A 15,593-nucleotide genomic window follows, 5' to 3' on the forward strand; every position below is an offset into this window, starting at 1 on the left:
CTGCAGCCATTGTTTTCATTTCAACCAATCATGATTGTGTGAAATTATTCTGATGTACTATGTTTTAGAATAAATTAAATAAATAATATACTTAAATGTTAGCAGGTATTACAGAACATATCATATGTTGTGTTTTAATACTTTCTTGTAGGCATTTCCTGTGGAGTCACCCAGGGTTTTTAACAGCCCATACAAAAGTTCTATAATAGATTATGACCGATTTTTGAAATCAACTGACTTCAAGGTAATTTATTTAAATGTCACTTTCATAGTTTCAAGGTATTTTTCAAAAAGAAATGTGCCAGTTATCTAGACCTTACCACATTACGTGGCGCATCAAACAATGTTAGCATTAAACAGGTGTTTAAGAAGCAAGCACAGTTGCCTCCCAAGCTCCAGGCTGTGACCTGATTTTTGACACATGTGATTTTTACTGGTGCCTCTGTGTGTCTTAGCAACTTTACATTAAACTCACTACACCATAAACAGCATTCAGGAAAATCTGATGCACGTTTCATAGATAGATAGACAGAAAGAAAGGAAATAAGTAAAGATAGACAGAAAGAAAGGAAATAAGTAAGTGCAAACATACATACATGCATGCATACATACATACTTTATTTGTCCCAAGGGGAGATTTAAAATAGAGCAATTCTACTTTGCCTTACAGTTGTCATTAACAACACATCCGTGAAGAGAAGTTACTTTCCTTGGAAGAGAGGCAGATTTCATTCTTGGGCTCCAAGCATATGATGAACATGAAAAGATATAGTAGATACTATTGCTGGCGTTATGATATTCTTAGTACTATATTTTTTCCTGTTCATTTCCATTTTTTGCTATTCTCATATTCAGAGGCTTTACTGATATATATGTATATTTAATGGTTGTTTAATACATTGTATCTCTGTAAGATAAACTATAAACTCTTCTATCTGTCCTTCTTTTTCTATTATATATATATATCCTAGTGTGTAGGTGAAATGCATCCACATTTAAGAGAGAAAACAAGATGAAGTCAACAGAAAGTCTTTTCATTTTCTAATCATTATTTCATCATTATTTCATCTCAGAACACATGTGCATACCTATACCCAGTCATGCCCATACCAGGTCAGTTTGGAGCCACTAATCTCCTAGACACACATGTCCATGAATTGTGGAATTAAGAAAGCAAAACCCACACAAATGTTCATTCAATATATAAACTCCACATACTGTAGGCAGTGTCTTGGTCTCTCGGAGCCGTGAGGTAGCAATGCTAACCATTTAGTCAACAACAGAAACACACTAAAACAAAAGACATTTACAGCTCAGACATACAGAATACCAACCTGACAATTAGATGAATGAGGTAGTCTGCCTAATCACCTAACATTTTTGGATTTCAGTGAAGATAGCCTAATCAGAATTCACTACCTCCCTGTTCTTTCCCCTTGCTATATTAATCTTTTGTGCAAACCAGCAGTCATATTTGAGGTTAGAGGTATCCTTTCAAAATCCAGACCATTATGTCAGAATGTAATTTGGAAATACTAAACTGAATAGCACCCCTAAGCTCTAGCTCCTATATTTAAAAAGTCAGACGTTGGTCATTTTTCATTACTGTATTTCATAGTCCACAGGGCCCAATGTTCTTTTTACTTTTTTGGAGAAGCAAGGCTTTCTTATTCCTACACAGGATCTCTTATCTATATGGATCCATTTAGCATAACCCAAAAGTGAATGATGCCACTACCACACAGGTACAGTGTCCCTTGGACAACTGACATTATAGAGCCTGTTACATCACATCTATGTCAGAACCATCACAAAATTGTGGTAATGGGGACAGTGGACTTTGCAAGTAGAATGATGATCTGAGACAGGCAGTAGAGATGAACTTGGTATAAGAAGTGGGATGCTCTTTGCCAAGGATTACACTTTAAAATGGTATTTTATGTGCAAGCCTCTAACAATACAACAATCAAAACAATTCTGCAGTCAGCAGCAATACCGGCCACAAGACGTACAGAACTTCTAATAGAATTTCATATGTGTCTGATCTGTGGCGTACCCCTGAATATTAGACACTTAGTGTCCAACCATGTGGGATGCCAAGGGTGAAGTGTATCTTTGTTACAATATTGCCATTCAGTATTTTCTCAATACTGGATTCATAAGCTGTCATCAAAGTTATTTCCTTACTTCCTGGCCATCCAGGGCAGGTTCCCATACATTATTAATATGTATGTACAGGATCCATCACCATTTCATAAAACAACTCAAGGATGAAGGAGGGCAAAAATTATGAAACAGTCTTCAGATACTGCCTATGAAATTGTCAAGTGAATATGTCCCATAATCTACAGAAGAAGGACACAAGCTTAATGAAGTTCTCAGATGCAAATTCTTATTCAGATGCACCAGCACACTAAGGACACACTTCTAGCCAAACCTTTCCTTTCTAATCTCCCAGCTTTCAAGTATGTGTGGAACCATGGGTTTTTGCTTTAAAATATTCTTCCCAAGTATGTGTTAAGGATTTTGGCATCCTCTCAAAGTATAAAAATCCATGAGATGCATTGCTGCTTTCAAATATAAACATCTTCACTAGAATTCATTGATTTTCCAAAACTTAGAGGTCTGATAGCACTGGCACATAATGCAGGTCCACCTAACTCATGTGCAGTTCCTAATGAACAGCACATTATAACAACTGTAAATTATTTTTTTTTACTTTTAATGAGAACATCTTGCAAACTGATTGAAAGGAAACAGAGGAATTCAGTAGTCATTTGCAACTATGCACCAATTTGTAATTACTAAATAATTTCTTTTATAAAGATAATTGATACAGATTTAGATTTTCTGATTAGCAAACATACTAACGGTGTGAAAGAAGTCAGCATGAGACAGAGATTAATGTTGCAGTCTGAGGGGAAAAAAGAGTTGAGGCAAGAAGAAGAAAGAAGAAAGAAATGCTGCATTAGAGTAATTTACTGAAGAATATTATGCCACATCTGTGTTTTTTCAAGCTAAAAAATGAAAGTGTTCAATATAGTCATTATTTCTGTTTTTCTGAATGATTTTCTAGGACTGCCTGTCCCCTACACTGTCAGACATGTCTGCTAGCTCTATGAATTCATATAGCACATATGGTCAACGCAGCAGTGTTGCTCCCTCACCCACAACTGCTTTGCCTCAAGGCCGATATACTGTGTATGAGAGCTGGGGTAAACTGAAGGGGGTAAGTTCTTTTTAATCTGACTTTTTTCTCACACAATCTTTGCTTGTCAAACATGAATATACATGTTAGCTCTCAGGGAGAAGTCAGTTTAAGATAATAGCTTATTTAAAAGATTAGGTATCAGAAATGTTTATTTTCTCTTAGGTCCTCTCCCTGTTTATGTGTTAAACTGCTCCATTTTAAGTATAACTCCATTTTATGAAACAGTTTTTTGTAATTAATTATATTAAACAATTAACTTTTTAAGCATCCCTATTTAAATGATAAATTTCTTTTGAAAAAATTTACAAACTTACAGTACATCAATATATCCTGTCACTTAATTTAAATCTCTATCAACAAGCATACATGGGTCATACATGGAGTTATAATAGGGCTTTACCTGTATATATGTATGTGAAAATGAATTCCGCATTAGTAAAATACAAAAAAAAGTTAATGATATCTTCATGCTTTTGAACCTTTATCAGTTTGTTGCATTGAGCCTGATCATAGCCATACTGATTTGTCTGTGCTTCCATCTAAGGATTCAAACACAACTATTGAAGAACTGAATTTGCTTAACCTTTTTTTGCAGAATTTCTGGCATTTTATAACTGACTAAGCTTTTCATCTTGCCCTTTGTCTCTTCTGGTGCCTCCACTATCTTTGCACTCTTTTCATCCCATTTGACTTTGATCCCCTCCTGACCTCTATATTTCCTTTCTGCTTACTTCATTTCCAACCCATACCTGATGAAGGCTCAACAACCAAAATGTTATCTTCAAAACTTTTACAATAGTAGAGGGTTTACATTTCACCCTGAATCATACCAAGGAGTCATGTCATAAATAAAAAATAGAAAGAGTATGCAAAAGAATAAGTTATTCAGTGGCATATTTTTTAACTTATCTGAACTTTGTTTTCCAGATGTTGCCTACCCTCCCTAGTCTAAGGCCAGGAATTCAGAATAAAAGAGATTATATTCAAGAACTGATTAGACTTCTAGATATCAGTGAAAAGGTAGGAACCTTTGAAACCATTTATTTGTTTTTCACATCTACACTATAGTTACAGATGTTAAAGGATCACGTTGATTCTAGCTTTTTGCATTTCACTGTTTTATGTTTCAATAATTTGTAAATGCCATTTAATTATTTACTTTTGTTGGTACAGATTGGGTTTGGAAGAAAAATAGAAAAGAGTAAAATTGACAGAAGACCTTAGTATGTAGCATTGTTCTGATGTAACAGACAGACAGACAGACAGACAGACAGACAGACAGACAGACAGACAGACAGACAGACAGACAGACAGACAGACAGACAGACAGACAGATAGATAGATAGATAGATAGATAGATAGATAGATAGATAGATAGATAGATAGATAGATAGATAGATACTTTATTAATCCCCAAGGGGAAATTCACATACTCTGGCAGCAGCATACTGATAAAAACAATATTAATTAAAGACTGATAAAAACACAGTTCAAGTTAAAAAATGCAAGGTGGAGAATGCGAGGCAAGTATAACAGTCAATGTCATTGTATAATGTTACCGTTTAACCCAAAGGTGGAATTGAAGAGTCACATAGTGTTGGGGAGGAATGATCTCCTCAGTCTGTCAGTAGAGCAAGACAGTGACAGCAGTCTGTCGCTGAAGCTGCTCCTCTGTCTGGAGATGATACTGTTCAGTGGATGCAGTGGATTCTCCATGATTGACAGGAGCCTGCTGAGCGCCCGTCACTCCGCCACAGATGTCAAACTGTCCAGCTCCGTGCCTACAATAGAGCTTGCCTTCCTCTCCAGTTTGTCCAGGCGTGAGGCGTCCCTCTTCTTTATGCTGCCTCCCCAGCACACCACAGAGTAGAAGAGGGTACTCACCACAACCATTTGATAGAACATCTGCAGCATCTTATTGCAGATGTTGAAAGACACCAGCCTTCTAAGGAAGTATAGTCGGCTCTGTCCTCTCTTGCACAGAGCATCAGTATTGGCAGTCCAGTTCAGTTTATCATCCAGCTGCACTCCCAGGTATTTATAGGTCTGTACCTTCTGCACACAGTCACTTCTGATAATCACGGTATGCACTAGCAATTAGAACAATCCAAGAATACCCTATATAGGCAGTCTAATGCAGCAGTACTCAATGTGTTTGGGACCGAGGACCAATTTCTAAAATTGAATCTAACAGTGGACCGCTTGAGTCTAACAACCACCTGTAAACATAATTCTGTGTTACATTTCCTAAATTTATTTTACAAAAGGCATTTATGTGAAAAATATTAAGTTTCAAATCCAGTATTGCTGGATTTACTTTTCACAGTCCAAATTTCATCCAGTGATCACTAATTACCCCATAGCCTTGAAGATAAATTAACAGCAGGTGTCATCTGTGGCACTGAGTTAAAGAACTGCTTTGACCAGATGTGAGCTCTCCATAAGTGATAAGTGTGCAGTGACTGAGATCAGCTGGACTGGAGAAAGACTGTGGTTGAGGAAGTGCTGCAAGTGAGAGAGAAGAATTGACCAACAAAAGCAAGCAGCAGTGGTGAAGGAATGCATGGAGTTGAAGCAAAAGTTGTTGCTGTCCGCAAGGAAGTTAGTTGGTGTGGTCCATGGTGGTAGTTTTCACGTGTTTATTGATTTTAGCAATGGCGATTTTGGCTAGCAGCCTTGGTTGTTACCAATAAATGCTTAAGTAAGTACATAGCACATTAAAATACTTGAGTGAATTAAAAGTAACACTTTCCTGATGACTGTCAGGATGCAGACCACTTGACTCACCTTTGGGTACCATTTGTGGTTCTTGGACTACACTGTGAGAATTATTGGTCTTAAGAGCTATATCCACTATCACATTGAACAGGCAACAGAAATTAAAGAAACGGTGCCTGTCCTTGATGACCCAGCCTTACTCTATGAAAAATGTATGTTAGCACATAATCTAGAGCAATGTAAAAAGGCAATATCACATCCTAAGTGTTGCCCTCTTGTCTCAAGGGTGTGAACCTGGTTGCTTTAGACACCGATGTCAGTTTAGATGGATCAAGTTATTACATATTCTGGCTTTGGACACTAGCTCACTATTGTGGTGAGGCTGAAGGCTGTGGAGGATTCTGTGCATTGACCACCTGGGGTTATCTGGGCATTTCCCTCTTGCTGAACCATCACATTTACTCTGTCTCATTTCTTATTGATTACATTTTCTAAGTTGTTGGCAATACACCTGTCAAGGTTTAGTTCTACCCATCAGAGATGGCAAGATCTTAGTGAGCTATTAGCAAGTTGAAGGACATTGACCAATTGGCACCTGATGTTGACAGATCTAGAGTTTGTACCAGCCTTATTCTTGTTCTTTGTTTGGACTGTTTGAATACTCCTTCGGCATACTTGTTGTTACATTGTCATTACACAAAATAGTTTGTCATAAGTCTAATTATGAGAGTCAGTGTACAAGATAATAATATACTATGTTTTTACTGGTTTTCTTTTACAGAGAAATACATTTTTGGAGGCTGAAAGTGTGGAGATGTCCAAAGAAAGAACACAAATAAGATACGAGATGAGAGGACTTCTTGTACAAAATGAGGATCTTATAAGGAACACATCATTAATGCAGAATGAACTGAAGAATTTCAGGAACAGAGTACTGGAGCTTGAGCAAGAAAATACGCTTCTCAATGATAAAATTTCAATGATAGAGGTAGGAATTTCCTAAATTTGAAATAATATGCAAAGCTTTTAACAATACACACTGAACAGTATCTTTAACTTGACAGTAGTATTTGCTAGTTAATTTACAAAGATATTAAACCTTGGCAGATGTACACCATATTAATTCAAAGACAAAATTGTGTTGCCACTAGTTGTTAAAGAAAGGGAGCAATTATGCAATTCTCATCTGACAAACTATAAACGTATCCACTTCAATTTAAGCTTTAGCAATATCAGTATATTAAAACATTTTCTAAGCAACTTCCCATTGATATTCTAACTATCCATCCATCCATCCATTTTCCAACCCGCTGAATCCGAACACAGGGTCACGGGGGTCTGCTGGAGCCAATCCCAGCCAACACAGAGCACAAGGCAGGAACTAATCCCGGGCAGGGTGCCAACCCACCGCAGGACATATTCTAACTAGTAACTGTTATTTAAATTCCAAGTCTATGTAGTTTTACATGTTAAGATATCATGAATAATAATCTAAGGCTAAAAATATCCTACTATGACAAATAATATCTTAAATGGATAATTTTTAATTATTTATTATAAATGATTAGTCAAGGCGGCACGGTGGCGCAGTGGTAGCGCTGCTGCCTCGCAGTTAGGAGACCCGGGTTCGCTTCCCTGGTCCACCCTGCGTGGAGTTTGCTTGTTCTCCCCATGTCTGCGTGGGTTTCCTCCGGGCGCTCCGGTTTCCTCCCACAGTCCAAAGACATGCAGGTTAGGTGGATTGGCGATTCTAAATTGGCCCTAGTGTGTGCTTGGTGTGTTTGTGTGTGTCCTGCGGTGGGTTGGCACCCTGCCTGGGATTGGTTCCCTTCCTTGTGCCCTGTGTTGGCTGGGATTGGCTCCAGCAGACCCCCGTGACCCTGTGTTCGGATTCAGCGGGTTGGATAATGGATGGATGGATGATTAGTCAACATGGAGAAAAATAATTCAGCACAATCCATGATTGTAGAGCAACCTTTGGCAGAAATAATTTGAACTAATTGTTTTTTTATTTGAGCTTAAATATCACTATTGTCATGTTGGTTGAATTTCGCCCACTTTCACTTTGCAATGCCTCTTCGGTTTGTTGATATTTGAGGGCATTTGTTTACACACAGCATCATAAATGGATTTGAAGTTTGTATGTTGTTCTCAGCTGTGCGTGAAAGTGTTTAAATTCAGTGCAGATGGTTTACAAAGGGGCGGCACGGTGGTGCAGTGGTGGTGCTGCTGCCTCGCAGTAAGGAGACACAGGTTCGCTTCCCGGGTCCTCCCTGCGTGGAGTTTGCATGTTCTCCCCGTGTCTGCGTGGGTTTCCTCTGGGTACTCCGGTTTCCTCCCACAGTCCAAAGACATGCAAGTTAGGTGCATTGGTGAATCTAAATTGTCCCTAGTGTGTGCTTGGTGTGTGTGTGTGCGTGTGTGTGTGTGTGTGTGTGTGTGTGTGTGTGTGTGTGTGTGTGTGTGTGTGTGTGCCTTCCCTGCGGTGGGCTGGCGCCCTGCCCGGGATTTGTTTCCTGCCTTGCGCCCTGTGTTGGCTGGGATTGGCTCCAGCAGACCCCCATGACCCTGTAGTTAGGATATAGCGGGTTGGATAATGGATGGATGATTTACAGAATTTTGGCACACTATGCTTGACTTAAATTCTTATCTTTGTATGTTCTGTGTTATCACATTGGGGAGTGGTCATTTACATTTAATTAAATCATTTGTAGTGTCAAAATATTTCTATATTCATATTTTGTTTGTGCTGCACGGTGGCACAGTGGTGGCGCTGCTGCCTCGCAGTAAGGAGACCCAGGTTCACTTCCTGGGTCCTCCCTGCGTGGAGTTTGCATGTTCTCCCCGTGTCTGCGTGGGTTTCCTCCGGGTACTCCGGTTTCCTCCCACGGTCCAAAGACATGCAGGTTAGGTGGATTGGCGATTCTAAAATTGGCCCTAGTGTGTGCTTGGTGTGTGGGTGTGTGTGTGTCCTGCGGTGGGTTGGCGCCCTTCCCGGGATTGGTTCCTGCCTTGCGCCCTGTGTTGGTTTGGATTGGCTCCAGCAGACCCCCGTGACCCTGTGTTCGGATTCAGCGGGATGGAAAATGGATGGATGGATATTTTGTTTGTAGGTGGGCAAAGTAAATGGAATGTTTGGTTTCTTAGTTGCCTGTCTCAATTCAGGGTGAAACCAGAGACAATGGATTTGGAACTGTTATTTTATGCTGATTTATTAAACTGCACAAAGTCTGCTTAGCTTCAATAAACAAACTTAAATCAAATCCATAAAATGTTAAAATGCATTTGAGGCCTTTTAATGAACTGAAACCCTGAATGTAAATAAGCTTATTTAAAAATGGTGGAAAAGATGACTAAAGTCAAATGCCTTTATATATCTGGTTCCCCCACAGTCTTTCTTCTCTGTAGTTCCTGATATAAAATAATCCAAATATACAGGAAAATATCAGATTTCAAATAGTTAGCAATTATTTATTTAACCCCTACTTTTTTCAGGTCACTTATGATAAATGATATAAATTATTCATGATGTGGTGGAAATGTGGACCTAATATTTAGATTGCTTTTTGGTTATCTAACTTCAGATTTTCTGTTTGTGGTTTAGGCTGAACTTCTGGAAGCTAGGGAAGCTCTGGGAGAAGCTCGAGACCAAGAATATGCTTTCGGCTATCTACAGGAATCGATGAACAAGAAAATGTTGGATATTCAGGTGAAATGTTCACACGATTGTATGTGTTGAGCATGTAGCAGTGCTCATATGAGCTATTACAAAGTGTGTGATGGGTGGCAGTCCAGATAGACACTAGGACTAAAGTGCTTCTTTTCATCTGGAAATGAACAGCTTGATTCTTGCAGCTCCATTGAAAGAGGAAGTTGCCAAATCATGGTTTTGTTCATGTCCACAAGAAATGGACTTGTTATCACTCCTTCAAAAAGTACAGTGGATTTTTAAAATCAACACAATCTTGTGAACTAAAGCTGTTATTGATATGAAGGCTTAAGTCTTGACAACTCACACCATACCTTTTTCACCTTCAATAAGATCTTGTAACTAACAACAATTAAGTGAAAGCAAATGAGTATTTTTAGGGAAAAAAAATCAGTTAAAAAATAATTTGTATTTTCCTCTTATACCAAAGATATGCATGTTGTGTAACTCAAATTTAGTGTAGGTGTGTTATTGTGCCCTAGCCTTGTCTTCAGTGCTTCCAGGATAGATTGGAACTTCTTGTGATCCTTTAAAGAAGAATTAAGTGAATAAATGGATTGTCAGTAGAGTAAGCCCTTGAGAAAGCATAGTAAAGTATGCTGATATCATAATGACCAACTCTGTGGCTAATATAATGGTAAGCAAGAAAACAACATGCAATGACTCCCTCCTTAGACGTTTTGTATGTTGTTCCCTACAAGCGAATTACTAATATTATCTCTAACAAAGGGCATTATGCAACTAAGCAACTGAAGTTATTACACCATCTCCTGCATAAATAACATGACAAGTTCAGATAACCACTGGTGTAACAAGCCAGGGCCCACTGTGAATCATGAGCCATAATTTAGCAGGTGCTGATAAACTGCCTAAGCCAAAACTAAACAATAAGTCAATGCACTTAGAAGCATGATGAATAATACCAAGGGAGTATGATATTACACAGCCTAAACCTTGTTAGAACAGTGTGGTGTGATATAGAATAGGAGAGACAACCTGCAGTCCTGCACAAGCCAGCTATACTTTTATGAGGTCTAGGAGTGGGGCAAGCCATGCAACTCCTCAAATTAAATATGAAATAAGCTCACCTTTTAAAATATGCTGTAAATTATATATTACCATGGCATTCTTCTTGCTTAATCGCCTATACCTGCCTTTAACATTTTTTCCAATTTAATCTTCTATTCTATCCTGATTGTGCATATTTGCCATCCCATAATGTCAATCTGTTCTTGTGTATTTTGCTTTTTCTTCATGTCTTCTAAGTTTGCTTTCTTGTTTATTGTGCAGTGCATTTTGAGACTGATTTATTTCCCAAAAAATGTATCCAGCTGCATTTGACTTTTTTGCATTGAGCCTGTAGGCAAAGTAAAGTACTGTTTGAAATGGGGAGATGTTACCATTTTACCATGTTGGCACAACAAAGTCTTAACTGATTGACATTTATATTTTCTACATGGTGTAAATTACAGGAGATTTTAGAAAAAAGAAATCAACGCTGTGAAAATCTTGAAGAAAAACTTTGGCAGGCTGAAAGAAATCAGCAAGATTTGGAAATTGAGAAGCAGAATCTGGACAAAAAGATTGTTGAACTCAGTGGTACAGTTATCAAACTTGAGACAGAGGTACAGTAATTCCATTGCAGTTTTTATGGTTATGGTGAACTTTGGCATTGGATGGTAAATCACCTGATTACCAAAGGGAGTTATTTGATAGGGATGTTTTAATTTTTGGTAATGCTTTAATAATAGATGCATGTCCAGTATATTCTTTTAATCAAGGGAAGCAAAAATCTTCAACTAACTGCTCAGTTATGATCCTGAAGCATGGCATACTGCACACAAAGGTGCTTTAGTTGAGTACCAGTAGTCTGCTCATTCTTGGAATGAGGGAAGGGGCTAAAAAAATTTTCTGAGATTTGCAATGGAGTTTAGTGCAATCCTTTTCTTAACACAATTAGAACTTCAGAAAATGATCAGTTTCCTTTTGTGCAATAACAGGGACCATTTTCCATCATTTTGTTTATTGGAAAAACCTCACAGTGACTGATGCATTACATTTGTTCAAAGTTCTGATTAAAAGCATACTGAGACTTGAACATACCTACCATAAGCTGATTAACAACTTGCGATTCTTTAGCAAAATGTAGGAAGCAGGATAGGTGTTGTGTACTACAAAAGGGGGGGCAAATTTGGTGCTAAACTGGTAATTATAGGAAAATACTGTTGTGTATCAATCATGATATTATTTTGCTCTGAATTTTTGAATTAGTTTTTTGTGTAGAAGGCAGAGTGTAATGGGGGAGTAATGATGGTGCTGTTTTAAACTTTGTATTTCATAATATGTGTGGGTGTTAGAGGTGTGGTCAGCACTGGTTTTGTTCTTGTTGAGGCCCTAATTGAAATAAAACTTGGCGATCAGAGAGGGTGAGGTGGAGTGAGGATTGGTCCCTTTACGGTGTAGAATATAATTGAAGAGCAGGGAGGTGGATGTCTGACCTGTAGATTGGTAAGTGTGCCCACATTCTCACCAACTCTATAGGCTATTCGGCATTTGTAAACCTTCCATTCCCCATCTTTCCCATTTTCTGTGATGGAAAAAGCAGATAAGGGGCCCCCTGGTAGTTGCAGGGCCCTATGCAGCCGCTTAGTTCACTTACGGCTTGGGCCAGCTCTAGGTGTATGTTTTATGAAATAAACTTGAAGTACTCCTTGTTTAGCAACGACCTCAGTTTCTGTCCATTTTTAGGTGTGGCTATTATAAAAATACCATTCTGCTGCCTGCCTTCTTCAGTGACTCATGTCTGATGTTTTGCTGATACTGTTGGTACCCTGTATAGCCCTCTTTATTTCTACGCATATTTACTTGAATTGTTTATGCCCATTTACACCCCATACTAAGATGTCTTTTAAAAGAACAAACACCATTTCAGCAAGAAGTAAAGGAAAGCCATTTTATACTGTACTAATTGTATAACCTAATGTTTTACTCGTTATTATTACACTGTTTATTTTGCTTATTTTTGTACTTGGGCAATTCACCATCTATTTGTACTTTGAGTTTTCATTTAACCTCTTGTTGTTTAGGCTACTTTAAAAAAAAAAAGATCTATAAACTATATTACCCCTAGGCCCAGACCTGAGAAGGTCATAATCCTTGGGTGGCTGAAACTTGTCCAAGAGGGTGAGAAGCCAGTGTAAGGGCTAATCCATGTGCAACGAGCTACAGCCTGTCAGCTCACCAGGCAGGGGGATAGTGTGGAATGTTGGTTACCTTTAACTTCAGGTGAACTGGGTGGTGTGGAGCTGGGTGGCATGCATGGGACAAAAGGACAAAGCAGCTAGAGTGCATGACGGAAGCTGCTGCTGAAGAAACTTTTTTAGGGCCACTCACTCATTGGTGTAAAGATGCTGAGATGCTGATTCTTCAATCTCTCGCATGCCCTGGGATGTTACAATACAAAAAGTATTAATCCAGATCTTCAAAACTGTTTTTTAAATACAGTACACTGTAGTCATACAGTAATGACATGCAAAGATTTAAAAGGTAATCAAGAATCAAAGAGGTGATGAAAGAAAAGATCACCAGGAATGAAAGCAGTTGTAAAACAATATGCATGTCAAGGCTCTGGTATCTTTCACTTAGCGACCATTTCACTTAATGACATGGTCTCTATAATGGAACTTGGTTGCTATGCAAGGAGTACTTGTATTTTATTGTTTTGTTGTATAATTGAGTCATTTTGTCATTGTCACATAATTCCTAATTATTAACAAATATATTCATGTATGCATTATAATGTATGACATTGTTTCATATTTTTTTTCTCCTAAAGGTATATTCAATATTTATTTGAAAATTAATGAGATATCTGATTGGAATTTTTTACTTAATTTTCTATTAGCTTGGTGTGGCAGTGCAGGCTTCTGGTGAGGCCACAGCAGAAATGAACATGTTCCAGCAATACAAGGAGAAGACTGAGGAGACACTGAGCCAGTTAGAAGACAGTTTACATGACAAGTCACAGGAACTGGAAGAGAAGACACTTGTCTTGAGCAGACTACAGGATGAGGTAATATAACACTGATTTATCGGTTCTTATTGTTTCTCATTTTCAATATATTTTTCAATCAGTTTTATATTTTGACATTTAAAATTGCTAATAAAAAGACTGCAGAAGAAAGGTAATAGAAGCAAACAGAATCCAAGCTTCTGCTGCTAGTGGAGTTACAGTAGCTTTTTAGACAGACTGTTCTAATTCACTAAAATAACATGTATTAATACCTTAATATATTTATGTCAATAAATGAATAAATATACAATGTATTGTATGATTTCTTTATCATCTATAATGATTTGTTTCATTAAGGGCTTTGAGTTCTTTGATACACAGAACATGTGTCATTATCTTTGGAAGGCTATAAGATGTTTGTCAGTAAGAGAGAATGAACATGCATATGTAGAGATGTGTGTTTTATTCACATGCATGTAAAATGAAATAGTAACTGCTTTGGACTACAGGCCTCATCAACACTTTAGGCTTATTAACATTTGGGTAAAGATTCAGGGATTTCTCCCAGAACTTTCTATATAGTCTATGGTGTACATTTTAAATGAAACAATGGATGATAAATGGTAATGATGGAAATATAGTCACACGTGAGGTGAGTATATTGAATAGAAGGAAAGAGTACTATGAGAGGTTGATGAAAGAAGAGAATGAGAGATAGAGGGGTTGGATGATGTAGAGATAATAAACTAGGAAGTGCAGCCTATTAGCAAGGAGGAAGTAAGTACAGCAATGAAGAACATAAAGAACAGGAAGGCTGTTGGTTCCAGATGACATTGTGATGCCCCATATTCACACCCCATCTTCCAATGGCTCCTACACAGGGCATAAAGTAGTCATGTACAAGCCTAAACCAGGGTGAGCCAGTGAGACACAGACGTGATGTCAAACAAATTTATATATATAGTTCTTTATTAAAAGCAAGTGATATGAAAATATCAGTTTTGGTGTCTTCCAAAATCATCGGTTGAAAAAATAGGTGCAAGCAGTGCAAAGTCCACATCTATGCAAGTGAAAAAATAAAATTAAAAACAAACAAACAATACACTGGCACTCTGGGCCTATTCCTTCATCTCTCCTTATTCAGGCTAATCAGAAAAGGTTTTTCCAAGGCACTCAAAGTCCACTCCTACACACCACTCCTTTACCTCTTCACCATCTTTTCAGGTCTCTTCAGGGCAGGGATGGCTTACAACACAAAAAAAAAAAAATTCAGCTCACCATTTATTCCCGACTCCTGAAATAATCTGGGGAAATAAACTAATAAAAGAAGTGCATCTCTCCGAGCACTCATTCCAGCTTTTCCAGAGATTCACAATACACTCTCCACTACAACAGCCACTTTCGAAGCTACTGTTTACCTCTCTGACGGTGGTCTTACCTTTCTTATACATCCTCCATATTTCTGCCTCCAATCCTGACAGATTTCTTGCCCCACTTCTACCAATCACCACGCATGCACCTTAATCTGTTTGACGTGCTGCAATCAGGAAGCAAGTTTACAAAGCCATCTGCCCCATACCAGCATGTGTATTCACAACTATCCTCAACACGTCCCTTGCAACTTCTGATTACTTTCCCGGTAAGTAATCACTGCTCATTTCACTCTCCCAGGGCCTCACTACATGAAACAGCACACTTTTTCATTCTTCTACCTGCAGTTAGACACCTTGGCATCTGGACGCGCTACATGTTGCAGCTGGGTCGTCTCATTTTTCGCACCACAAACTTCCCGTTTTGCTGCTGAACATTCACCTACAGCCCGCAGCTGCTTGCCATTTCTCCTACTACTACCAGAACTTAGACCTCACCTATCCTGTTCAAGATAAATGCCATCATGTAACTATTTAACCTATTATACTATGTTCTATAAACAGCTACACCCA

General features: G+C 38.3%; 1 protein-coding gene across 3 annotated transcripts in view; it reads left to right on the top strand.

Annotated features, from left to right (window-relative positions):
* Positions 1–15,593, top strand: part of LOC114652254 (cingulin-like protein 1) — a 245,084-nt gene that overhangs the window by 213,800 nt on the left and 15,691 nt on the right. For all 3 annotated transcript variants that reach the window (XM_028802551.2, XM_051928013.1, XM_051928012.1), the window contains 7 exons: positions 152–244; positions 3,077–3,229; positions 4,139–4,231; positions 6,711–6,917; positions 9,534–9,638; positions 11,111–11,263; positions 13,543–13,710. In XM_028802551.2, coding sequence (XP_028658384.2) covers positions 152–244; positions 3,077–3,229; positions 4,139–4,231; positions 6,711–6,917; positions 9,534–9,638; positions 11,111–11,263; positions 13,543–13,710 — 972 coding nt within the window. The remainder of the gene's footprint in view (positions 1–151; positions 245–3,076; positions 3,230–4,138; positions 4,232–6,710; positions 6,918–9,533; positions 9,639–11,110; positions 11,264–13,542; positions 13,711–15,593) is intronic.

This window comes from Erpetoichthys calabaricus, chromosome 5 (assembly GCF_900747795.2).
Source record: "Erpetoichthys calabaricus chromosome 5, fErpCal1.3, whole genome shotgun sequence".
Taxonomy (NCBI): Eukaryota; Metazoa; Chordata; class Cladistia; order Polypteriformes; family Polypteridae; genus Erpetoichthys; species Erpetoichthys calabaricus.